The following is a 27,717-nucleotide window of genomic DNA, read 5'->3' on the forward strand; positions in this document are numbered from 1 at the left end:
CGAATCGCATCTCTGCATGTCTGGCAGACATATCAGTGTGGATGACGGATCACCACCTCAAGCTGAACCTCGGCAAGACGGAGCTGCTCTTCCTCCCGGGGAAGGACTGCCCGTTCCATGATCTCGCCATCACGGTTGACAACTCCATTGTGTCCTCCTCCCAGAGCGCTAAGAACCTTGGCGTGATCCTGGACAACACCCTGTCGTTCTCAACTAACATCAAGGCGGTGGCCCGTTCCTGTAGGTTCATGCTCTACAACATCCGCAGAGTACGACCCTGCCTCACACAGGAAGCGGCGCAGGTCCTAATCCAGGCACTTGTCATCTCCCGTCTGGATTACTGCAACTCGCTGTTGGCTGGGCTCCCTGCCTGTGCCATCAAACCCCTACAACTCATCCAGAACGCCGCAGCCCGTCTGGTGTTCAACCTTCCCAAGTTCTCTCACGTCACCCCGCTCCTCCGCTCTCTCCACTGGCTTCCAGTTGAAGCTCGCATCCGCTACAAGACCATGGTGCTTGCCTACGGAGCTGTGAGGGGAACGGCACCTCAGTACCTTCAGGCTCTGATCAGGCCCTACACCCAAACAAGGGCACTGCGTTCATCCACCTCTGGCCTGCTCGCCTCCCTACCACTGAGGAAGTACAGTTCCCGCTCAGCCCAATCAAAACTGTTCGCTGCTCTGGCACCCCAATGGTGGAACAAACTCCCTCACGACGCCAGGACAGCGGAGTCAATCACCACCTTCCGGAGACACCTGAAACCCCACCTCTTCAAGGAATACCTAGGATAGGATAAAGCAATCCTTCTGCCCCCCCCCCCCCCTTAAAAGATGTAGATGCACTATTGTAAAGTGGCTGTTCCACTGGATGTCATTAGGTGAATGCACCAATTTGTAAGTCGCTCTGGATAAGAGCGTCTGCTAAATGACTTAAATGTAATGTAAATCTATAGATAATGACCACAGCATTGTCCCAGATTGGTTCATCTATAGATAATGACCACAGCATTGTCCCAGCTTGGTTCAGCTATAGATAATGACCACAGCATTGTCCCAGCTTGGTTCAGCTATAGATAATGACCACAGCATTGTCCCAGCTTGGTTCAGCTATAGATAATGACCACAGCATTGTCCCAGCTTGGTTCAGCTATAGATAATGACCACAGCATTGTCCCAGCTTGGTTCAGCTATAGATAATGACCACAGTATTGTCCCAGCTTGGTTCATCTATAGATAATGACCACAGCATTGTCCCAGATTGGTTCATCTATAGATAATGACCACAGCATTGTCCCAGCTTGGTTCAGCTATAGATAATGACCACAGCATTGTCCCAGCTTGGTTCAGCTATAGATAATGACCACAGCATTGTCCCAGCTTGGTTCAGCTATAGATAATGACCACAGCATTGTCCCAGCTTGGTTCATCTACAGATAATGACCACAGCATTGTCCCAGCTTGGTTCAGCTATAGATAATGACCACAGCATTGTCCCAGCTTGGTTCATCTATAGATAATGACCACAGCATTGTCCCAGCTTGGTTCATCTATAGATAATGACCACAGCATTGTCCCAGCTTGGTTCATCTACAGATAATGACCACAGCATTGTCCCAGCTTGGTTCAGCTATAGATAATGACCACAGCATTGTCCCAGCTTGGTTCAGCTATAGATAATGACCACAGCATTGTCCCAGCTTGGTTCATCTACAGAGGTACGGGTAAAATGACATAACCATTTAGCATGTCCTACCCACCTTGTCCTCTAGGGTGTAACCTAACCCACCCACCTTGTCCTCTAGGGCAGACATCCTCTCCTTGAGGTGAAGCTGTAACCTAACCCACCCACCTTGTCCTCTAGGGTGTAACCTAACCCACCCACCTTGTCCTCTAGGGCAGACATCCTCTCCTTGAGGTGAAGCTGTAACCTAACCCACCCACCTTGTCCTCTAGGGTGTAACCTAACCCACCCACCTTGTCCTCTAGGGCAGACATCCTCTCCTTGAGGTGAAGCTGTAACCTAACCCACCCACCTTGTCCTCTAGGGCAGACATCCTCTCCTTGAGGTGAAGCTGTAACCTAACCCACCCACCTTGTCCTCTAGGGCAGACATCCTCTCCTTGAGGTGAAGCTGTAACCTAACCCACCCACCTTGTCCTCTAGGGCAGACATCCTCTCCTTGAGGTGAAGCTGTAACCTAACCCACCCACCTTGTCCTCTAGGGCAGACATCCTCTCCTTGAGGTGAAGCTGTAACCTAACCCACCCACCTTGTCCTCTAGGGCAGACATCCTCTCCTTGAGGTGAAGCTGTAACCTAACCCACCCACCTTGTCCTCTAGGGCAGACATCCTCTCCTTGAGGTGAAGCTGTAACCTAACCCACCCACCTTGTCCTCTAGGGCAGACATCCTCTCCTTGAGGTGAAGCTGTAACCTAACCCACCCACCTTGTCCTCTAGGGCAGACATCCTCTCCTTGAGGTGAAGCTGTAACCTAACCCGCCCACCTTGTCCTCTAGGGCAGACATCCTCTCCTTGAGGTGAAGCTGTAACCTAACCCGCCCACCTTGTCCTCTAGGGCAGACATCCTCTCCTTGAGGTGAAGCTGTAACCTAACCCGCCCACCTTGTCCTCTAGGGCAGACATCCTCTCCTTGAGGTGAAGCTGTAACCTAACCCACCCACCTTGTCCTCTAGGGCAGACATCCTCTCCTTGAGGTGAAGCTGTAACCTAACCCACCCACCTTGTCCTCTAGGGCAGACATCCTCTCCTTGAGGTGAAGCTGTAACCTAACCCACCCACCTTGTCCTCTAGGGCAGACATCCTCTCCTTGAGGTGAAGCTGTAACCTAACCCACCCACCTTGTCCTCTAGGGCAGACATCCTCTCCTTGAGGTGAAGCTGTAACCTAACCCACCCACCTTGTCCTCTAGGGCAGACATCCTCTCCTTGAGGTGAAGCTGTAACCTAACCCACCCACCTTGTCCTCTAGGGCAGACATCCTCTCCTTGAGGTGAAGCTGTAACCTAACCCACCCACCTTGTCCTCTAGGGCAGACATCCTCTCCTTGAGGTGAAGCTGTAACCTAACCCACCCACCTTGTCCTCTAGGGCAGACATCCTCTCCTTGAGGTGAAGCTGTAACCTAACCCACCCACCTTGTCCTCTAGGGCAGACATCCTCTCCTTGAGGTGAAGCTGTAACCTAACCCACCCACCTTGTCCTCTAGGGCAGACATCCTCTCCTTGAGGTGAAGCTGTAACCTAACCCACCCACCTTGTCCTCTAGGGCAGACATCCTCTCCTTGAGGTGAAGCTGTAACCTAACCCACCCACCTTGTCCTCTAGGGCAGACATCCTCTCCTTGAGGTGAAGCTGTAACCTAACCCACCCACCTTGTCCTCTAGGGCAGACATCCTCTCCTTGAGGTGAAGCTGTAACCTAACCCACCCACCTTGTCCTCTAGGGCAGACATCCTCTCCTTGAGGTGAAGCTGTAACCTAACCCACCCACCTTGTCCTCTAGGGCAGACATCCTCTCCTTGAGGTGAAGCTGTAACCTAACCCACCCACCTTGTCCTCTAGGGCAGACATCCTCTCCTTGAGGTGAAGCTGTAACCTAACCCACCCACCTTGTCCTCTAGGGCAGACATCCTCTCCTTGAGGTGAAGCTGTAACCTAACCCACCCACCTTGTCCTCTAGGGCAGACATCCTCTCCTTGAGGTGAAGCTGTAACCTAACCCGCCCACCTTGTCCTCTAGGGCAGACATCCTCTCCTTGAGGTGAAGCTGTAACCTAACCCGCCCACCTTGTCCTCTAGGGCAGACATCCTCTCCTTGAGGTGAAGCTGTAACCTAACCCGCCCACCTTGTCCTCTAGGGCAGACATCCTCTCCTTGAGGTGAAGCTGTAACCTAACCCGCCCACCTTGTCCTCTAGGGCAGACATCCTCTCCTTGAGGTGAAGCTGTAACCTAACCCACCCACCTTGTCCTCTAGGGCAGACATCCTCTCCTTGAGGTGAAGCTGTAACCTAACCCACCCACCTTGTCCTCTAGGGCAGACATCCTCTCCTTGAGGTGAAGCTGTAACCTAACCCACCCACCTTGTCCTCTAGGGCAGACATCCTCTCCTTGAGGTGAAGCTGTAACCTAACCCACCCACCTTGTCCTCTAGGGCAGACATCCTCTCCTTGAGGTGAAGCTGTAACCTAACCCACCCACCTTGTCCTCTAGGGCAGACATCCTCTCCTTGAGGTGAAGCTGTAACCTAACCCACCCACCTTGTCCTCTAGGGCAGACATCCTCTCCTTGAGGTGAAGCTGTAACCTAACCCACCCACCTTGTCCTCTAGGGCAGACATCCTCTCCTTGAGGTGAAGCTGTATCCTAACCCACCCACCTTGTCCTCTAGGGCAGACATCCTCTCCTTGAGGTGAAGCTGTAACCTAACCCACCCACCTTGTCCTCTAGGGCAGACATCCTCTCCTTGAGGTGAAGCTGTAACCTAACCCGCCCACCTTGTCCTCTAGGGCAGACATCCTCTCCTTGAGGTGAAGCTGTAACCTAACCCACCCACCTTGTCCTCTAGGGTGTAACCTAACCCACCCACCTTGTCCTCTAGGGTGTATCCTAACCCACCCACCTTGTCCTCTAGGGTGTATCCTAACCCACCCACCTTGTCCTCTAGGGCAGACATCCTCTCCTTGAGGTGAAGCTGTAACCTAACCCGCCCACCTTGTCCTCTAGGGCAGACATCCTCTCCTTGAGGTGAAGCTGTAACCTAACCCACCCACCTTGTCCTCTAGGGTGTATCCTAACCCACCCACCTTGTCCTCTAGGGTGTATCCTAACCCACCCACCTTGTCCTCTAGGGCAGACATCCTCTCCTTGAGGTGAAGCTGTAACCTAACCCGCCCACCTTGTCCTCTAGGGCAGACATCCTCTCCTTGAGGTGAAGCTGTAACCTAACCCACCCACCTTGTCCTCTAGGGTGTATCCTAACCCACCCACCTTGTCCTCTAGGGTGTATCCTAACCCACCCACCTTGTCCTCTAGGGCAGACATCCTCTCCTTGAGGTGAAGCTGTAACCTAACCCGCCCACCTTGTCCTCTAGGGCAGACATCCTCTCCTTGAGGTGAAGCTGTAACCTAACCCACCCACCTTGTCCTCTAGGGTGTATCCTAACCCACCCACCTTGTCCTCTAGGGTGTATCCTAACCCACCCACCTTGTCCTCTAGGGCAGACATCCTCTCCTTGAGGTGAAGCTGTAACCTAACCCGCCCACCTTGTCCTCTAGGGCAGACATCCTCTCCTTGAGGTGAAGCTGTAACCTAACCCACCCACCTTGTCCTCTAGGGTGTATCCTAACCCACCCACCTTGTCCTCTAGGGTGTATCCTAACCCACCCACCTTGTCCTCTAGGGTGTAACCTAACCCACCCACCTTGTCTTTTAGGGTGTAACCTAACCCACCCACCTTGTCCTCTAGGGTGTATCCTAACCCACCCGCCTTGTTCTCTAGGGTGTAACCTAACCCACCCACCTTGTCCTCTAGGGTGTAACCTAACCCACCCACCTTGTCCTCTAGGGTGTAACCTAACCCACCCACCCACCTTGTCCTCTAGGGTGTATCCTAACCCACCCACCTTGTCCTCTAGGGTGTATCCTAACCCACCCACCCACCCACCTTGTCCTCTAGGGTGTATCCTAACCCACCCACCTTGTCTTTTAGGGTGTAACCTAACCCACCCACCTTGTCCTCTAGGGTGTATCCTAACCCACCCGCCTTGTTCTCTAGGGTGTAACCTAACCCACCCACCTTGTCCTCTAGGGTGTAACCTAACCCACCCACCTTGTCCTCTAGGGTGTATCCTAACCCACCCACCTTGTCCTCTAGGGTGTATCCTAACCCACCCACCTTGTCCTCTAGGGTGTATCCTAACCCACCCACCTTGTCCTCTAGGGTGTAACCTAACCCACCCACCTTGTCCTCTAGGGTGTAACCTAACACACCCACCTTGTCCTCTAGGGTGTATCCTAACCCACCCACCTTGCCCTCTAGGGTGTAACCTAACCCACCCACCTTGTCCTCTAGGGTGTAACCTAACCCACCCACCCACCCACCTTGTCCTCTAGGGTGTAACCTAACCCACCCACCTTGTCCTCTAGGGTGTAACCTAACCCACCCACCTTGTCCTCTAGGGTGTAACCTAACCCACCCACCTTGTCCTCTAGGGTGTAACCTAACCCACCCACCTTGTCCTCTAGAGTGTAACCTAACCCACCCACCTTGTCCTCTAGGGTGTAACCTAACCCACCCACCTTGTCATCTAGGGTGTAACCTAACCCACCCACCTTGTCCTCTAGGGTGTAACCTAACCCACCCACCCACCTTGTCCTCTAGGGTTTAACCTAACCCACCCACCTTGTCCTCTAGGGCAGACATCCTCTCCTTGAGGTGAAGCTGTAACCTAACCCACCCACCTTGTCCTCTAGGGTGTATCCTAACCCATCCACCTTGTCCTCTAGGGTGTAACCTAACCCACCCACCTTGTCCTCTAGGGTGTATCCTAACCCACCCACCTTGTCCTCTAGGGTGTAACCTAACCCACCCACCTTGTCCTCTAGGGTGTATCCTACCCCACCAACCTTGTCCTCTAGGGTGTATCCTAACCCACCCACCTTGTCCTCTAGGGTGTAACCTAACCCACCCACCTTGTCCTCTAGGGTGTAACCTAACCCACCCACCCACCTTGTCCTCTAGGGTTTAACCTAACCCACCCACCTTGTCCTCTAGGGCAGACATCCTCTCCTTGAGGTGAAGCTGTAACCTAACCCACCCACCTTGTCCTCTAGGGTGTATCCTAACCCACCCACCTTGTCCTCTAGGGTGTAACCTAACCCACCCACCTTGTCCTCTAGGGTGTAACCTAACCCACCCACCTTGTCCTCTAGGGTGTAACCTAACCCACCCACCTTGTCCTCTAGGGTGTAACCTAACCCACCCACCTTGTCCTCTAGGGTGTATCCTAACCCACCCACCTTGTCCTCTAGGGTGTAACCTAGCCCACCCACCTTGTCCTCTAGGGTGTAACTTAACCCACCTTGTCCTCTAGGGTGTATCCTAACCCACCCACCTTGTCCTCTAGGGTGTATCCTAACCCACCCACCTTGTCCTCTAGGGTGTAACCTAACCCACCCACCTTGTCCTCTAGGGTGTAACCTAACCCACCCACCTTGTCCTCTAGGGTGTATCCTAACCCACCCACCTTGTCCTCTAGGGTGTAACCTAACCCACCCACCTTGTCCACTAGGGTGTATCCTAACCCACCCACCTTGTCCAAAAAGGGTGTAAGCTAACACACCCACCTTGTCCTCTAGGGTGTATCCTAATCCACCCACCTTGTCCTCTAGGGTGTAACCTAACCCACCCACCTTGTCCTCTAGGGTGTAACCTAACCCACAAACCTTGTCCTCTAGGGTGTAACCTAACCCACCCACCTTGTCCTCTAGGGTGTAACCTAACCCACCCACCTTGTCCTCTAGGGTGTATCCTAACCCACCCACCTTGTCCTCTAGGGTGTAACCTAACCCACCCACCTTGTCCTCTAGGGTGTAACCTAACACACCCACCTTGTCCTCTAGGGTGTATCCTAACCCACCCACCTTGTCCTCTAGGGTGTAACCTAACCCACCCACCTTGTCCTCTAGGGTGTAACCTAACACACCCACCTTGTTCTCTAGGGTGTATCCTAACCCACCCACCTTGTCCTCTAGGGTGTATCCTAACCCACCCACCTTGTCCTCTAGGGTGTAACCTAACCCACCCACCTTGTCCTCTAGGGTGTAACCTAACCCACCCACCTTGTCCTCTAGGGTGTAACCTAGCCCACCCACCCACCTTGTCCTCTAGGGTGTAACCAAACCCACCCACCTTGTCCTCTAGGGCAGACATCCTCTACCTTGAGGTGAAGCTGTAGCCTAACCCACCCACCTTGTCCTCTAGGGTGTAACCTAACCCACCCACCTTGTCCTCTAGGGTGTAACCTAACCCACCCACCTTGTCCTCTAGGGTGTAACCTAACCCACCCACCTTGTCCTCTAGGGTGTAACCTAACCCACCCACCTTGTCCTCTAGGGTGTAACCTAACCCACCCACCTTGTCTTCTAGGGTGTATCCTAACCCACCAACCTTGTCCTCTAGGGTGTAACCTAACCCACCCACCTTGTCCTCTAGGGTGTAACCTAACCCACCCACCTTGTCCTCTAGGGTGTAACCTAACCCACCCACCTTGTCCTCTAGGGTGTAACCTAACCCACCCACCTTGTCCTCTAGGGTGTAACCTAACCCACCCACCTTGTCCTCTAGGGTGTAACCTAACCCACCCACCTTGTCCTCTAGGGTGTAACCTAACCCACCCACCTTGTCCTCTAGGGTGTAACCTAACCCACCCACCACCTTGTCCTCTAGGGTGTAACCTAACCCACCCACCACCTTGTCCTCTAGGGTGTAACCTAACCCACCCACCTTGTCCTCTAGGGTGTATCCTAACCCACCCACCTTGTCCTCTAGGGTATAACTAAACCCACCCACCTTGTCCTCTAGGGTATAACTAAACCCACCCACCTTGTCCTCTAGGGTATAACTAAACCCACCCACCTTGTCCTCTAGGGTGTAACCTAACCCACCCACCTTGTCCTCTAGGGTGTAACCTAACCCACCCACCTTGTCCTCTAGGGTGTATCCTAACCCACCCACCTTGTCCTCTAGGGTGTAACCTAACCCACCCACCTTGTCCTCTAGGGTGTATCCTAACCCACCCACCTTGTCCTCTAGGGTGTAACCTAACCCACCCACCTTGTCCTCTAGGGTGTATCCTAACCCACCCACCTTGTCCTCTAGGGTGTATCCTAACCCACCCACCTTGTCCTCTAGGGTGTATCCTAACCCACCACCTTGTCCTCTAGGGCAGACATCCTCTCCTTGAGGTGAAGCTGTAACCTAACCCACCCACCTTGTCCTCTAGGGTGTATCCTAACCCACCCACCTTGTCCTCTAGGGTGTAACCTAACCCACCCACCTTGTCCTCTAGGGTGTATCCTAACCCACCCACCTTGTCCTCTAGTGTGTAACCTAACCCACCAACCTTGTCCTCTAGGGTGTAACCTAACCCACCCACCTTGTCCTCTAGGGTGTATCCTAACCCACCCACCTTGTCCTCTAGTGTGTAACCTAACCCACCCACCTTGTCCTCTAGGGTGTATCCTAACACACCCACCCACCTTGTCCTCTAGGGTGTAACCTAACCCACCCACCTTGTCCTCTAGGGTGTAACCTAACCCACCCACCCACCTTGTCCTCTAGGGTGTAACCTAACCCACCCACCCACCTTGTCCTCTAGGGTGTAACCTAACCCACCCACCTTGTCCTCTAGGGTGTAACCTAACCCACCCACCTTGTCCTCTAGGGTGTAACCTAACCCACCCACCCACCTTGTCCTCTAGGGTGTAACCTAACCCACCCACCCACCTTGTCCTCTAGGGTGTAACCTAACCCACCCACCTTGTCCTCTAGGGTGTATCCTAACCCACCCACCTTGTCCTCTAGGGTGTATCCTAACCCACCCACCTTGTCCTCTAGGGTGTATCCTAACCCACCCACCTTGTCCTCTAGGGTGTATCCTAACCCACCCACCTTGTCCTCTAGGGTGTATCCTAACCCACCCACCTTGTCCTCTAGGGTGTATCCTAACCCACCCACCTTGTCCTCTAGGGTGTAACCTAACCCACCCACCTTGTCCTCTAGGGTGTATCCTAACCCACCCACCTTGTCCTCTAGGGTGTATCCTAACCCACCCACCTTGTCCTCTAGGGTGTATCCTAATCCACCCACCTTGTCCTCTAGGGTGTAACCTAACCCACCCACCTTGTCCTCTAGGGTGTATCCTAACCCACCCACCTTGTCCTCTAGGGTGTATCCTAACCCACCCACCTTGTCCTCTAGGGTGTAACCTAACCCACCCACCTTGTCCTCTAGGGCAGACATCCTCTCCTTGAGGTGAAGCTGTAGCCTCTCGTTGGACTCTGACAGCAGCTTGTCCACCGTCTCCGACAGACGCCTGTTGTGCTCCTCGTTCATCTTCTCCCTCTGGCGCGCCTTCACAACACAAACACTAATCAGAAAAGCTAGCCAGGCAGAGCAGAAAAACCTAGCGGTTCCTTTATGAAAGGAAACATTTCACAACACACATTTTAATTGTTTTCTTTCCATTTTCTGTTAATTAATGGATCTTTGGTTGTATGAGGTAAAATCTTCAATTACTTATTTGAATGAGAATGAGGGTGAATATATTGTCTACAATGAAAGTACAATGTTAAAATTAGACAGTCCAATGACCACATCTGTAAACATTCACCAACTTCTGCCCAACAACACAGACTGACTGCCAGACGGACGACCTTTGACCCTATCCGTCTCACCCTGAGCAGTTCCTGGTTCTTCTCCTCCAGCTGAGTCTCCATCTGCCTCACCCTCTCCTCCACGTTGCCATGACGCTCCTCCGCCTGCGGGACAGACAGAGTCAAACACCTCATCCTTGCAACAACAAAAATAATACATTCCCTAAGCTCTACCATTTGTACAGATCTGAGAGGGCTGGGTCGGTAAGAGGACTGGAGAAGTTGAAGAGGGCTGGCTAGGTGTGTAAGCTTCTTTCAGATCAATACAAATGAACCTGGAGAAGGATGGAACTGAAAAGGCCCAGTCAGAGGCTTGGTACCATATAGGTTCATGTTAGGGGTTATATGGGGGGGTTGAGGTGCCCATCTACCCACAAACACCAGCACCAAGAACCAACTACAGCCAGCCAGTAGCAGCCATGCACCAGCAGAGACAGGGGACATGACAGAGGGACACGGAGCAGTACAGCCAAGCCCCATAAAAGCAGCATGACTACATTCCAGACAGAATACACAGACTAGAAACAAGGGGATCTGAGGGGGGAAGAAGGGGAAACTGTTCTCATGTTAATGGCTCTACAGTGTGCTTAGACACATGTGGAAAGGGGAGAGAGTTACTGGCTAAAGGGAAGTATACTGTAGCAATCCAGCGCGGGGTGATCCAAAGTAACCAAAAACATTTGAACATTAAAACATAAAGTGAATCAACATGCCAGTGCGAGTTTGGAAAAGTAAATTAGTCCGGAGAAAGCGGTCTCCTTAGTGTCCCGGCACTATTCTAAAACCCTGGTAGGGGGGGTTCCTGGACCCTCTGAGCAAATGAAGTAGCACTTCCTGTTTGTGTCAGATCATAAACTATTATTAGAGGCTGGGGGAGAGGAGTTGTGCACAGAAATACACTTTAAACATAGATCAGCAGTGGCAAGCTAAGCAGGCAGAGTTAGACCACTGGGCGGGGGTAAGAGATGGGGCTGGGGTGTGAGGGTATTGGGGGAGGTTTAGGGGTGATTGTAGCCAGTGTACCTTCCTCTGTGTCTTGGCGTCCTTAGAGCTCGAGGTGTCAGGCTAGGGAGGTTGGGGAGGAGGGGGGGGTAAAGGTTGAGGACAGACCAAACGAGGAACAGAGAGGAGAAGATGACAGTGTGAGAGATGAGAGCAAGAGAGAGAGCAGGAGGTACTTTAGGACAAGAGGGAATAGAGTTTTAGTGCAGCTAAATACAGCGGACCGGCCGACAGTACTAAAGACCGAACTGGCAGACAGGACTAAAGACTGGAGACAGACAGACAGGACTAAAGACCGCAGACAGGACTAGAGACCGCAGACTGACAGACAGGACTAGAGACCGCAGACTGACAGACAGGACTAAAGACCGAACTGGCAGACAGGACTAAAGACTGCAGACAGGACTAAAGACTGCAGACAGGACTAAAGACTGCAGACAGACAGGACTAAAGACCGCGGACTGACAGACAGGACTTCAGCAGAGATTACTAGACAGGACTTAATTACAATAACAAGAGACTGGAGGTGGTTGGGTGGAGGTAGCTGGGTGGAGGTAGCTGGGTGGCTGGGTGGAGGTGGCTGGGTGGAGGTGTCTGGGTGGAGGTGTCTGGGTGGAGGTGTCTGGGTGGAGGTGTCTGGGTGGAGGTGTCTGGGTGGAGGTAGCTGGGTGGCTGGGTGGAGGTAGCTGGGTGGCTGGGTGGAGGTAGCTGGGTGGCTGGGTGGAGGGAGCTGGGTGGTTGGGTGGAGGTAGCTGGGTGGCTGAAAGGAGGTAGCTGGGTAGCTGGGTGGAGGTGGTTGGGTGGAAGTAGCTGGGTGGAGGTAGCTGGGTGGAGGTAGCTGGGTGGCTGGGTGGAGGTAGCTGGGTGGAGGTAGCTGGGTGGCTGGGTGGAGGTAGCTGGGTGGAGGTAGCTGGGTGGAGGTAGCTGGGTGGCTGGGTGGCTGGGTGGAGGTAGCTGGGTGGAGGTAGCTGGGTGGAGGTAGCTGGGTGGCTGGGTGGAGGTAGCTGGGTGGAGGTAGCTGGGTGGCTGGGTGGAGGTGGCTGGGTGGCTGGGTGGAGGTGGCTGGGTGGAGGTAGCTGGGTGGCTGGGTGGAGGTGGCTGGGTGGAGGTAGCTGGGTGGCTGGGTGGAGGTGGCTGGGTGGAGGTAGCTGGGTGGCTGGGTGGAGGTGGCTGGGTGGAGGTAGCTGGGTGGAGGTAGCTGGGTGGAGATAGCTGGGTGGAGGTAGCTGGGTGGAGGTAGCTGGGTGGAGGTAGCTGGGTGGAGGTAGCTGGGTAGCTGGGTGGAGGTGGTTGGGTGGAGGTGTTTGGGTGGAGGTAGCTGGGTGGAGGTAGCTGGGTGGAGGTAGCTGGGTGACTGGGTGGAGGTAGCTGGGTGGAGGTAGCTGGGTGGCTGGGTGGAGGTAGCTGGGTGGAGGTAGCTGGGTGGCTGGGTGGAGGTGGCTGGGTGGAGGTAGCTGGGTGGCTGGGTGGAGGTAGCTGGGTGGCTGGGTGGAGGTAGCTGGGTGGCTGGGTGGAGGTAGCTGGGTGGCTGGGTGGAGGTAGCTGGGTGGCTGGGTGGAGGTAGCTGGGTGGAGGTAGCTGGGTGGAGGTAGCTGGGTGGAGGTAGCTGGGTGGAGGTAGCTGGGTGGAGGTAGCTGGGTGGAGGTAGCTGGGTGGAGGTAGCTGGGTGGTTGGGTGGGTGGAGGTAGCTAGAGGGCTGGGTGGAGGTAGCTGGGTGGCTGGGTGGAGATAGCTGGGTGGCGGTAGCTGGGTGGAGGTAGCTGGGTGGCTGGGTGGAGGTAGCTGGGTAGCTGGGTGGAGGTAGCTGGGTGGCTGGGTGGAGGTGGCTGGGTGGAGATAGCTGGGTGGCTGGGTGGAGGTAGCTGGGTGGAGGTAGCTGGGTGCAGGAAGCTGGGTGGTTGGGTGGAGGTAGCTGGGTGGTTGGGTGGGTGGAGGTAGCTAGTGGCCTTGGTGGAGGTAGCTGGGTGGACGTGGCTGGGTGGACGTGGCTGGGTGGAGGTAGCTGGGTGGAGGTAGCTGGGTGCAGGAAGCTGGGTGCAGGAAGCTGGGTGCAGGAAGCTGGGTGCAGGAAGCTGGGGGGAGGTAGCTGGGTGGAGGAAGCTGGGTGGTTGGGTGGAGGTAGCTGGGTAGAGGTAGCTGGGTAGAGGTAGCTGGGTGGCTGGGTGGAGGTAGCTGGGTGGCTGTAGCTGGGTGCAGGAAGCTGGGTGGTTGGGTGGAGGTAGCTGGGTGGTTGGAGGTAGCTAGAGGGCTGGGTGGAGGTAGCTGGGTGGAGGTGGCTGGGTGGTTGGGTGAAGGTAGCTGGGTGCAGGAAGCTGGGTGGTTGGTGGAGGTAGCTGGGTGGTTGGGTGGAGGTAGCTGGGTGGTTGGGTGGGTGGAGGTAGCTAGAGGGCTGGGTGGAGGTAGCTGGGTAGAGGTAGCTAGAGGGCTGGGTGGAGGTAGCTGGGTGGATGTAGCTGGGTGGATGTAGCTGGGTGGCGGTAGCTGGGTGGCGGTAGCTGGGTGGCGGTAGCTGGGTGGCGGTAGCTGGGTGGCGGTAGCTGGGTGGCGGTAGCTGGGTGGTTGGGTGGGTGGAGGTAGCTAGAGGGCAGGGTGGAGGTAGCTGGGTGGAGGTAGCTGGGTGGCGGTAGCTGGGTGGCGGTAGCTGGGTGGAGGTAGCTGGGTGGAGGTAGCTGGGTGGAGGTAGCTGGGTGGTGTGGCAGTGACAGGTTCTACACTTAACTCTCTGCCTCTTAAAGAGTTAAAAGGAAGAGAGGAAAGAGAGGAGAGAGATATCTTTTTGGCATCCTTCCCCAGATCTGTGCCTCAACACAATCCTGTCTCGGAGCTCTACGGACAATTCCTTTGACCTCAATTCTTGTTTTTTGCCCTGACATGCCCTGTCAACTGTGGGACCTTATATAGACATGTGTGTGCCTTTCCAAATCATGTCCAATCAATTAAATTTACCACAGGTGGACTCCAATCAAGTTGTAGAATCATCTCAAGGATGATCAATGGAAACACGATGCAACAGAGCTCAATCACGAGTCTCATAGCAAAAGGTCTGAATACTAATGTAAATAAGTTATTTATGTTTTATTTATATATATATATATATATACACATTTGAAAAAATGGCACACAAAAAAATGTTTTTTTTGCTTTGTCATTATGGGGTATTGTGTGTAGATTGATCAGGGGGGAAAATATATTTTTTAATCAATTTTAGAATAAGGCTGTAACGTAACAAAATGTGGAAAAGGTCAAGGGGTCTGAATACTTTCCCGAACGCCCTGTATATAGTCGCCCCATTTTAATATGGTTTTTTTCTTCCATAAGTATTTTCACAAATTCCCTTCTGGTGTCCTAAAGTAATCCAAAGGTTAGTATTTGATCCCATATTCCTAGCACACAATGAATACATCGAGCTGGTGACTGGTGACTACAAACCTCTTGGATGCATTTTAAGTTTGTGTTTCAAATGACGTTTTTGCCCCAATAGAAACTGAATTGTGAACTACGTATTGTGTCACTTTTATTGTAAATAGGAACAGAATATGTTTCTAAACGTTTCTATATTTAAAATGTGGATGTTACCAGGATTATGGATAATCATGAATGGATCCTGAATAATGATGAATGAGAAAGTTAGAGGAACGAAGTACACACACATACACACACACACACACACACACACGGGGGGGAAAGGATGGGAAATGGAGCGGAGTGTCTCAGGAGGCATGATGTTTGACGGCGTGGAGGCGAGACAGACCTTGGTGAGGGCCGCCACCCTCTGGGCTAGCTCCGCCTCCACCTCGGGCAGAGTCTCCGCCTTCCTGATGGTCTGCTGCAGCTTCTGCTCGGCCAGCTCTAAACGCTCCTGCAGCTGCCTGTTCCTCTCCTCTGTCTGCAGATCAAACACAATCAATCAATCATATTAATCAATACATTACAACGGTTCCTCTCCTCTGTCTGCAGATCAAACACAATCAATCAATCATATTAATCAATACATTACAACGGTTCCTCTCCTCTGTCTGTAGATCAAACATTAATCAATACATTACAACAGTTCCTCTCCTCTGTCTGTAGATCAAACATTAATCAATACATTACAACGGTTCCTCTCCTCTGTCTGTAGATCAAACATTAATCAATACATTACAACGGTTCCTCTCCTCTGTCTGTAGATCAAACATTAATCAATACATTACAACGGTTCCTCTCCTCTGTCTGTAGATCAAACATTAATCAATACATTACAACGGTTCCTCTCCTCTGTCTGTAGATCAAACACAATCAATCAATCATATTAATCAATACATTACAACGGTTCCTCTCCTCTGTCTGTAGATCAAACATTAATCAATACATTACAACGGTTCCTCTCCTCTGTCTGTAGATCAAACATTAATCAATACATTACAACAGTTCCTCTCCTCTGTCTGTAGATCAAACATTAATCAATACATTACAACAGTTCCTCTCCTCTGTCTGTAGATCAAACACACATCATCAATATTGTCATCCAGGGGTGTCAAAACCATGTATTAGGATGATGATTAGCAGATTATCATTCTTCATCTGAATGTCTTCTTCCTACGTCATGGGAACAGGCAGACCACAATATCAGAACGAGACCGCGTGTGTAAACGCAGCCAATCTGATTCTTCCTACGTCTTGGGAACAGGCAGACCACAATATCAGAACGAGACCGCGTGTGTAAACGCAGCCGATCTGATTCTTCCTACGTCTTGGGAACAGGCAGACCACAATATCAGAACGAGACCGCGTGTGTAAACGCAGCCGATCTGATTCTTCCTACGTCTTGGGAACAGACAGACCACAATATCAGAACGAGACCACGTGTGTAAACGCAGCCGATCTGATTCTGACCACTTTAGAATAAGACATATCAGTAAACATTGTGTCTGATACAGTGTTTAGGTACCGTCTTCTTGGCCTGGGGGATGATATACAGTGTTTAGGTACCGTCTTGTTGGCCTGGGGGATGATACACAGTGTTTAGGTACCGTCTTGTTGGCCTGGGGGATGATACACAGTGTTTAGGTACCGTCTTGTTGGCCTGGGGGATGATATACAGTGTTTAGGTACCGTCTTGTTGGCCTGGGGGATGATATACAGTGTTTAGGTACCGTCTTGTTGGCCTGGGGGATGATACACAGTGTTTAGGTACCGTCTTGTTGGCCTGGGGGATGATACACAGTGTTTAGGTACCGTCTTGTTGGCCTGGGGGATGATACACAGTGTTTAGGTACCGTCTTGTTGGCCTGGAGGATGATATACAGTGTTTAGGTACCGTCTTGTTGGCCTGGGGGATGATATACAGTGTTTAGGTACCGTCTTGTTGGCCTGGGGGATGATACACAGTGTTTAGGTACCGTCTTGTTGGCCTGGGGGATGATATACAGTGTTTAGGTACCGTCTTGTTGGCCTGGGGGATGATATACAGTGTTTAGGTACCGTCTTGTTGGCCTGGGGGATGATATACAGTGTTTAGGTACCGTCTTGTTGGCCTGGGGGATGATATACAGTGTTTAGGTACCGTCTTGTTGGCCTTGGGGATGATATACATTGTTTAGGTACCGTCTTGTTGGCCTGGGGGATGATATACAGTGTTTAGGTACCGTCTTGTTGGCCTGGGGGATGATACAGTGTTTAGGTACCGTCTTGTTGGCCTGGGGGATGATATACAGTGTTTAGGTACCGTCTTGTTGGCCTGGGGGATGATACACAGTGTTTAGGTACCGTCTTGTTGGCCTGGGGGATGATACACAGTGTTTAGGTACCGTCTTGTTGGCCTGGGGGATGATACACAGTGTTTATGCACCGTCTTGTTGGCCTGGGGGATGATACACAGTGTTTATGCACCGTCTTGTTGGCCTGGGGGATGATACACAGTGTTTAGGTACCGTCTTGTTGGCCTGGGGGATGATATACAGTGTTTAGGTACCGTCTTGTTGGCCTGGGGGATGATACACAGTGTTTATGCACCGTCTTGTTGGCCTGGGTGATGATACACAGTGTTTAGGTACCGTCTTGTTGGCCTGGGGGATGATATACAGTGTTTAGGTACCGTCTTGTTGGCCTGGGGGATGATACTCAGTGTTTAGGTACCGTCTTGTTGGCCTGGGGGATGATACACAGTGTTTAGGTACCGTCTTGTTGGCCTGGGGGATGATACACAGTGTTTAGGTACCGTCTTGTTGGCCTGGGGGATGATATACAGTGTTTAGGTACCGTCTTGTTGGCCTGGGGGATGATACACAGTGTTTATGCACCGTCTTGTTGGCCTGGGGGATGATACACAGTGTTTAGGTACCGTCTTGTTGGCCTGGTGTCTGATACAGTGTTTAGGTACCGTCTTGTTGACCTGGGGGATGACGTGATAAACAAACTCCAATCTGGATGTAATCTCCCTGCTATAACAAGGCTAGCTATCTTCTCTGTTAGCCGTCTCCCTCCCTCCTCTCCCCTCCCCTCCAGCAGCGTGCTGGCCCAGTTCTGGCAGCATGGAGGCCCAGACTAAAAGAGAAACCACCAATAGAGATTAGAAAAAGAGAGAAGAGATCGAGGCAAGAAAGAAAACAGAAGGAGGGGAAGAGGACATACAAGAGAAGAGCAGGCAGACCAGAGAGAAAACAGAGAGAGAGAAGTGAATGTGTCTGAGGCGTCTGATTCAGTGCCTGCTGCGTTGGGCAGTCTGTGAATGCACGAGTGGGGGTCCAGGACCCTGCAGGCTCTTCCTGCTGTCGGAAAGAGCCGACAATCATACTAACCCCCCATACACAAATCCTCAACATACACCACACACACACACACACACACACCCAACCAAAATGGAAAAACCCTTGTGGGAAAACTCAACTGAGGCTTCCTTACTGGTGGGCTGTAGCCCTGAGATACTGTAGGCTTCCTTACTGGTGGGCTGTAGATGTGAGATACTGTAGGCTTCCTTACTGGTGGGCTGTAGATGTGAGATACTGTAGGCTTCCTTACTGGTGGGCTGTAGCCCTGAGATACTGTAGGCTTCCTTACTGGTGGGCTGTAGACCTGAGATACTGCAGGCTTCCTTACTGGTGGGCTGTAGACCTGAGATACTGCAGGCTTCCTTACTGGTGGGCTGTAGACCTGAGATACTGCAGGCTTCCTTACTGGTGGGCTGTAGACCTGAGATACTGCAGGCTTCCTTACTGGTGGACTGTAGACCTGAGATACTGTAGGCTTCCTTACTGGTGGGCTGTAGACCTGAGATACTGTAGGCTTCCTTACTGGTGGGCTGTAGACGTGAGATACTGTAGGCTTCCTTACTGGTGGGCTGTAGACGTGAGATACTGTAGGCTTCCTTACTGGTGGGCTGTAGACGTGAGATACTGTAGGCTTCCTTACTGGTGGGCTGTAGACGTGAGATACTGTAGGCTTCCTTACTGGTGGGCTGTAGACCTGAGATACTGTAGGCTTCCTTACTGGTGGGCTGTAGACCTGAGAAACTGTAGGCTTCCTTACTGGTGGGCTGTAGCCCTGAGATACTGTAGGCTTCCTACTGGTGGGCTGTAGACCTGAGATACTGCAGGCTTCCTTACTGGTGGGCTGTAGACCTGAGATACTGTAGGCTTCCTTACTGGTGGGCTGTAGCCCTGAGATACTGTAGGCTTCCTTACTGGTGGGCTGTAGACCTGAGATACTGCAGGCTTCCTTACTGGTGGGCTGTAGACCTGAGATACTGTAGGCTTCCTTACTGGTGGGCTGTAGCCCTGAGATACTGTAGGCTTCCTTACTGGTGGGCTGTAGCCCTGAGATACTGCAGGCTTCCTTACTGGTGGGCTGTAGACCTGAGATACTGCAGGCTTCCTTACTGGTGGGCTGTAGACCTGAGATACTGTAGGCTTCCTTACTGGTGGGCTGTAGCCCTGAGATACTGCAGGCTTCCTTACTGGTGGGCTGTAGACCTGAGATACTGCAGGCTTCCTTACTGGTGGGCTGTAGACCTGAGATACTGTAGGCTTCCTTACTGGTGGGCTGTAGACCTGAGATACTGTAGGCTTCCTTACTGGTGGGCTGTAGACCTGAGATACTGTAGGCTTCCTTACTGGTGTATAGTCTCTACATGGCATGACTGCTCCGATCTTGCTGTTGGTTCGATTGGTGTGTGTGTGGTGTGTGGTGTGTGTGTGTGTGTGTGTGTACTGACCTGTCGGAACAGGGACTCCTTGTTGGCCACTTCGTTCTCCAGCTTGTCATTGAGGTCGTGTACGGAGGTGGCCTCTCGCTGCGCTGCCAAGTACCTCTTCTCCAGGGTGACGATACGCTCCTCTATGTCCTCCTTCTGGGCCATAGACTAGACGGGACAGAGAGAGAGACGGAAACTTTTAGCACACACACTACACTCGTAAACACACACACACACCATTACACAAACATACACAATCCTTATATAAAAACACACCCGTCTCTCTGCAGGCGTGTTAGTAACGCTAACATCCAGTATGTACCTCTCGTATGTCTCTCTGCAGGCGTGTGTTCAAGTCTTCACTCTTGATGAGGTCCTTGCGCGCCGTGTCCAGGTCCTCCTCCAGCTCGCTGATGCGTCCCGTCATGGCCGCCATGCGCTCCATCATCTGCCCCAGGTCTGACGTCTGTCTCGCCACCACCTCCTGCAGCTCTCCCATCTTCCCCTGGTCCTCCTCCTGGCTCAGAGAGCCGTCTGACGACCTCTACAGACAAGTCAGCGTTTAGGTTTCTTAAAGACAGAAACAACTAGGACATGACCTATAACCCCTGACCCTTCCCCTGGTCCTCCTCCTGGCTCAGAGAGTCGTCTGACGACCTCTACAGACAAGTCAGCGTTTAGGTTTCTTAAAGACAGAAACAACTAGGACATGACCTATAACCCCTGACCCTTCCCCTGGTCCTCCTCCTGGCTCAGAGAGCCGTCTGACGACCTCTACAGACAAGTCAGCGTTTAGGTTTCTTAAAGACAGAAACAACTAGGACATGACCTATAACCCCTGACCCTTCCCCTGGTCCTCCTCCTGGCTCAGAGAGCCGTCTGACGACCTCTACAGACAAGTCAGCGTTTAGGTTTCTTAAAGACAGAAACAACTAGGACATGACCTATAACCCCTGACCCTTCCCCTGGTCCTCCTCCTGGCTCAGAGAGCCATCTGACAACCGCTAGGAAGAAGACAGCGTTTATGTTTCTTAAAGATAGAAACAACTAGGACATGACCTATAACCCCTGACCCTTCCCCTGGTCCTCCTCCTGGCTCAGAGAGCCGTCTGACGACCTCTACAGACAAGTCAGCGTTTAGGTTTCTTAAAGATAGAAACAACTAGGACATGACCTATAACCCCTGACCCTTCCCCTGGTCCTCCTCCTGGCTCAGAGAGCCGTCTGACAACCGCTAGGAAGAAGACAGCGTTTATGTTTCTTAAAGACAGAAACAACTAGGACATGACCTATAACCCCTGACCCTTCCCCTGGTCCTCCTCCTGGCTCAGAGAGCCGTTCTACCGCTAGTTGGGAGAGGACGACAGTAGATATTAAATGGTGCAGAGCACGGCCTTCGAAGTCTTGTGGTGGTTTTATCTCCCTTATTTAAATACACTGACTAAGTCTCTCTGGATAAAAGGTTTCCTACCTTGCCGTTTGTGCTTGGGGTGTTTTCAGAGTCGTGGTTGAGCCCTTCCATTCCGTCGCCTAGCGACCTCTTCTGGATGTTCTGCTCTCTCAGATAGGACATCTAGGAGAAGATTGTACTTTATTAATACCCCAAAGGGGACATTTGATTGGACCAGCCAATACATAGGAGACCAATAAATACCCAATAAAGCACAACAGAACCCAGACACTAAGAGAAGCACATCATTAATGATTAGAAGAAACGAAGGGTTCATGTTAAAAAGACAACTAACACGGAACGCAAACCGGCTGCACGCTCGCGCCATAGAAACACTACTGATCATCACAAAATAAATGTACATCGAACTGAAAATAGATCACTTTCTGACAGTTACCCGCCTGGGTTTGTGGCCACGGTTACCCGGACAGCCCTACTCGCACACATTCATGGAGGCTGACACACACACACACGGAGAAGCGCAAGAGAAAAGTGTGTACCGTATGTGTGTGTGTGCGTGCGTGTGTACTGTACTGCTAGGCTAATTCCCTACTCTCTGAGACGAAGGGAATCAAAGGAGAGATGTAGAGGACAGGAGAAAAATCTAGTCCACTTTCCCATGATCCTCGAGCCCTTTTGTCCATTTTAATCCCATTCACGACTCATCTCCTCTGAGAGCTCTGTGCATTCTGTGTGTGTATACGTCCATTCGTGGAGTCCCAGTATCCAGCTCTCAGTTAATAAGTCTCATATCAATGTGTGACTCATGTCCCTACAACATTACAAATACTGTGTAATCACAAGACAACATTACAGATTGTGTAATCACAAGACGGTATAACATTACAGATACTGTGTAATCAGAAGACAGTATAACATTACAGATACTGTGTAATCACAAGACAGTATAACCTCACATATACTGTGTAATCACAAGACAGTACAACATTACAGATACTGTGTAATCACAAGACAGTATAACATCACATATACTGTGTAATCACAAGACAGTATAACCTCACATATACTGTGTAATCACAAGACAGTATAACATTACAGATCCTGTGTAATCACAAGACAGTATAACATTACAGATCCTGTGTAATCACAAGACAGTATAACATTAAAGATACTGTGTAATCACAAGACAGTATAACATCACAGATCCTGTGTAATCACAAGACAGTATAACATTACAGATCCTGTGTAATCACAAGACAGTATAACATTACAGATCCTGTGTAATCACAAGACAGTATAACATTACAGATCCTGTGTAATCACAAGACAGTATAACATTACAGATACTGTGTAATCACAAGACAGTATAACATCACAGATCCTGTGTAATCACAAGACAGTATAACATTACAGATACTGTGTAATCACAAGACAGTATAACATTACAGATACTGTGTAATCACAAGACAGTATAACATCACAGATCCTGTGTAATCACAAGACAGTATAACATTACAGATACTGTGTAATCACAAGACAGTATAACATTACAGATACTGTGTAATCACAAGACAGTATAACATTACAGATACTGTGTAATCACAAGACAGTATAACATTACAGATCCTGTGTAATCACAAGACAGTATAACATTACAGATCCTGTGTAATCACAAGACAGTATAACATTACAGATCCTGTGTAATCACAAGGCAGTATAACATTACAGATACTGTGTAATCACAAGACAGTATAACATTACAGATCCTGTGTAATCACAAGACAGTATAACATTACAGATACTGTGCACAATTGAGATGCACATCCTGTCGGGCTGTATCACCGCCTGGTACGACAACTGCACCGGCCGCTACCACAGGGCTCTCCAGAGGGTGGAGGCCAAGAGACTGTTAAATAGCCATCACTAGCCGGCTACCACTCGGTTACTCAACCCTGCACCTTAGAGGCTGCTGCCCTATTTACATGGAATCACTGGCCACTTTAATAATGTTTACATATTGCTTTACTCATTTCATATGTATATACTGTATTCTATTCTACTGTATTTTAGTCAATGCCACTCCGACATTGCTCGTCCTAATATTATATACATCTTAATTCCATTATTTTACTTTTAGATGTGTGTGTGTGTGTGTGTGTGTGTGTGTGTGTGTGTGTGTGTGTGTGTGTGTGTGTGTGTGTGTGTGTGTGTGTGTGTGTGTGTGTGTATACAGGGTAACTACAGGGTTAAACTACAAGGTAACTATAGTGTTACTACAGGGTAACTATAGGGTTACTACAGGGAAACTATAGGGTTACTACAGGGAAACTATAGGGTTACTACAGGGTAACTATAGGGTTACTACAGGGTAACTACAGGGTTAAACTACAGGGTTAAACTACAGGGTTAAACTACAGGGTTAAACTACAGGGTTGCTACAGGGTAACTACAGGGTAACTACAGGGTAGCTACAGGGTAGCTACAGGGTAGCTACAGGGTAACTACAGGGTAACTACAGGGTAACTACAGGGTAACTACAGGGTAACTACAGGGTAGCTACAGGGTTGCTACAGGGTTACTACAGGGTTACTACAGGGTTACTACAGGGTTGCTACAGGGTTGCTACAGGGTTGCTACAGGGTAGCTACAGGGTTGCTACAGGGTAGCTACAGGGTTGCTACAGGGTTGCTACAGGGTTGCTACAGGGTTGCTACAGGGTTGCTACAGGGTAACTACAGGGTAGCTACAGGGTAGCTACAGGGTTGCTACAGGGTTACTACAGGGTAGCTACAGGGTTGCTACAGGGTTGCTACAGGGTTACTACAGGGTAACTACAGGGTAACTACAGGGTAACTACAGGGTTACTACAGGGTTACTACAGGGTTACTACAGGGTTGCTACAGGGTTACTGCAGGGTTACTACAGGGTTACTACAGGGTAACTACAGGGTAACTACAGGGTTACTACAGGGTTACTACAGGGTAGCTACAGGGTTACTACAGGGTTACTACAGGGTTACTACAGGGTTACTACAGGGTAACTACAGGGTAACTACAGGGTAGCTACAGGGTAGCTACAGGGTTGCTACAGGGTTGCTACAGGGTTACTACAGGGTTGCTACAGGGTTGCTACAGGGTTGCTACAGGGTTGCTACAGGGTAGCTACAGGGTAGCTACAGGGTTGCTACAGGGTTGCTACAGGGTTGCTACAGGGTTGCTACAGGGTTGCTACAGGGTTGCTACAGGGTTGCTACAGGGTAGCTACAGGGTAGCTACAGGGTAGCTACAGGGTTGCTACAGGGTTACTACAGGGTTACTACAGGGTAGCTACAGGGTTGCTACAGGGTTACTACAGGGTTACTACAGGGTTACTACAGGGTAACTACAGGGTAACTACAGGGTAACTACAGGGTAACTACAGGGTAGCTACAGGGTAGCTACAGGGTAGCTACAGGGTTACTACAGGGTTACTACAGGGTTACTACAGGGTTACTACAGGGTTACTACAGGGTTACTACAGGGTTACTACAGGGTAACTACAGGGTTACTACAGGGTTACTACAGGGTAGCTACAGGGTTACTACAGGGTTGCTACAGGGTTACTACAGGGTAACTACAGGGTAGCTACAGGGTTACTACAGGGTTGCTACAGGGTTACTACAGGGTTACTACAGGGTTACTACAGGGTAACTACAGGGTAACTACAGGGTTACTACAGGGTTACTACAGGGTTACTACAGGGTAACTACAGGGTAACTACAGGGTAACTACAGGGTTACTACAGGGTTACTACAGGGTTACTACAGGATGGTCAGATGAGGCTTACCTCTTTGTGTTGTGATGTGAGCTGTTCTTCCAGCTGGCTGCATCTTTCTAAAGCCACACGCAGTCTCTCCCTGACCTGGAAACCAGACAGACAATTATTAGTCTCCATCATTTTACACACTGCCATTACACCTCTACAAAAGAAGAGATTAGCAGGCAGACAATCCCCCCCCCCCCTACCAACCTTCTCGTCCAGGGCTTTGTGGTGTTCAAACAGGGACTTGAGTGCCTTGAGGACCTCTACCTCACTGGAGACCCCAGCAGGAGACTGGGCCTGCCTCTTCACCACCGTCATCCTCAGACTGCGTTCATGACGAGACACCAGACACTCCAGATGCTCCAGGAGAAGCTACGGTCATCACAGAATACACATCAGATGTTACATGTCATGGTACACACACACACGTTCCAGGAGACGCTACGGTCATCACAGAATACACAAGTTACAAACAGCCATGTTCACGCCACACACACACACACACACACACACACACACACACACACACACACACACACACACACACAGGATTGTGAAATAGTACAGACATGCTTACACATATGAGTGTGTGTTGTGGTGTGTGTTGTGCTCAATCCCATGTTGTTGAGCAGCTCAGGGGGGTCCCATCAGAGCTGCAGGCTGACAAAGCCCAGACTCATCCCTTAATCTCCCCTTCCCTCCTCATATCCCCCCTCTACCTCCCATATTCTACCCTCCATCCTCCCTCTCCCACCCCTTTCTCCTCCTCCCTCCCCCTCTTTCTAATCACTCCTCCCTCCCCACTCTCCCCAGTCAGTGTCCATCGTTCCTAATTAGACTGACCCAGACTCTGCTCATTGCAACTAGACTGGCAGGTGGATTAACCAGTTAGAGCCGTACATCTGCCACTAGGCCTGAGCAGAGAAGTGACAGACAGGGGAATTAACCTATGGCTGTCTGCGCTGTGACCGGGGAGGGCGGGTGCTCTGTCAACCACTCATTAGAGGTGACCTAATCCTCAGAACAGAAAATAAGCCCTCTCAAACGTAAACACTACTAAAACACACAACTAAAACACACACAGGTCAAACCAGTGGGGGTTTGACACTGTTAATGGACTATGCGTGGGACTGGAAGGGGACTCTGTGTGTGTCTGTGTGTCTGTGTGTCTGTGTGTCTGTGTGTCTGTGTGTCTGTGTGTCTGTGTGTCTGTGTGTCTGTGTCTGTGTGTGTGTGTGTGTGTGTGTGTGTGTGTGTGTGCGTGTGTGTGTGTGTGTGTGTGTGGTGTGTCTGACCCGTGTGTTGTTCCTCTCAGCCTTGAGCTCAGCGATCTCCTCTTCCCTCTCCATCAAATGCTCCCGACACACATTCACCTCCTTGGTCAGCGCAGCAAACTCCTGGACAACAACAACACATTAACACAACGTTAGAGAGACAGCAAACTCCTGGACAACAACACATTAACACAACGTTAGAGAGACAGCAAACTCCTGGAGGACAACAACACATTAACACAACGTTAGAGAGACAGCAAACTCCTGGAGGACAACAACACATTAACACAACGTTAGAGAGACAGCAAACTCCTGGAGGACAACAACACATTAACACAACGTTAGAGAGACAGCAAACTCCTGGACAACAACACATTAACACAACGTTAGAGAGACAGCAAACTCCTGGAGGACAACAACACATTAACACAACGTTAGAGAGACAGGTCAAATCAAATCAATCAAATGGATTTTATAAAAAGACTACTTTTGACCAGGGACCTATTCCCTATATAGTGCACTACTTAAAACAAAACAAAAAATGATTACCCCCTTTCTCCCCATTTTCGTGGTATCCAATTGTTAGTAATTACTATCTTGTCTCTCTCATCGCTACAACTCCCGTACGGGCTCGGGAGAGACGAAGGTCGAAAGCCATGCGTCCTCAGGAAACACAACCCAACCAAGCCGCACTGCTTCTTAACTTAAAACTTCTTATGGCTGCAAGGCAAAGTGTTGAGTAGCCAGTGAAATCGTGCCCATTTCAAACGGCCTCCTACTCAAATCTTGCTCGTACAATATGGATATTATTATTATTTTTGGATAGAAAACACTCTCTAGTTTCTAAAACAGTTGGAATTATTTCTCTGAGTGAAACAGAAGTCCTTCTGCAGCACTTTTCCTGACCAGGAAGTGAAATGTCAGAAATCGATGCTCTTTTCAACTTGATGCCTATACGTGGTCTTGACACTTAGGAGTCTACTTACACTCCATACGCCTTCCTATTGGTGTAAAGAGGATGTGAGAGAAGAAATGTTGTGCTCATCTTGGTCTGTGGTGGGAAAAAAACTATTTATTTGACGTGACCGTCCACTTCCGGTACTCTGAAGGAAGTGGGATTGACTTCTGTTTTGCTGCCGTAACGGACGACTAACATCTCCGGCTCAATTTTTTTTTGATACATGTGACCATATCATCGTAATGTCTGTTTTTTCAATATAGTTTAATCAGATTTTGACATTTTTTCGGGAGTTTTGCCGTGTTCCGTCCTCTGACTGTGTTTACGTTGGAGAAATTTGTGCCACTCGGCTAGTGCCAATGCTAATTGAAGAGGGAAATTTGCCATTCTGAATCCAAACAACGACTCATCTGGACAGAGGACACCTTGTTCAACATTCTGATGAAAGATCAGCAAAAGTAAGACCCATTTTATGACGTTATTTCATATATCTGTCGTGCATGTGAACTGGCCGTGGGCGCCCAATTGTTTCTGTCTATTGTGGCTACGCTAATATAGCGATACATTTAGTTTTCGCTGTAAAACATTTAATAAATCGGAAATATTGTTTGGAATCACAAGATGCCTGTCTTTCAATTGCTGCAGACTA

The 27,717-nt window shown here is 50.5% G+C and overlaps 1 protein-coding gene across 1 annotated transcript in view; it reads right to left on the bottom strand.

The window, feature by feature from the left end:
- The window catches only part of LOC129834101 (liprin-alpha-1-like), a 63,822-nt gene that overhangs the window by 5,591 nt on the left and 30,514 nt on the right, over positions 1 to 27,717 (bottom strand). Inside the window, exons 3-11 of the mRNA XM_055898859.1 lie at positions 26,132 to 26,233; positions 25,044 to 25,208; positions 24,861 to 24,935; positions 21,096 to 21,197; positions 19,947 to 20,168; positions 19,646 to 19,792; positions 15,206 to 15,340; positions 10,474 to 10,557; positions 9,958 to 10,150 (exon numbers count right to left, since the gene is read on the bottom strand). Of these exons, the coding sequence (XP_055754834.1) occupies positions 9,958 to 10,150; positions 10,474 to 10,557; positions 15,206 to 15,340; positions 19,646 to 19,792; positions 19,947 to 20,168; positions 21,096 to 21,197; positions 24,861 to 24,935; positions 25,044 to 25,208; positions 26,132 to 26,233 (1,225 nt within the window). The remainder of the gene's footprint in view (positions 1 to 9,957; positions 10,151 to 10,473; positions 10,558 to 15,205; positions 15,341 to 19,645; positions 19,793 to 19,946; positions 20,169 to 21,095; positions 21,198 to 24,860; positions 24,936 to 25,043; positions 25,209 to 26,131; positions 26,234 to 27,717) is intronic.

The sequence above is a fragment of the Salvelinus fontinalis genome, chromosome 35 (genome assembly GCF_029448725.1).
Source record: "Salvelinus fontinalis isolate EN_2023a chromosome 35, ASM2944872v1, whole genome shotgun sequence".
NCBI classification, from domain to species: Eukaryota; Metazoa; Chordata; class Actinopteri; order Salmoniformes; family Salmonidae; genus Salvelinus; species Salvelinus fontinalis.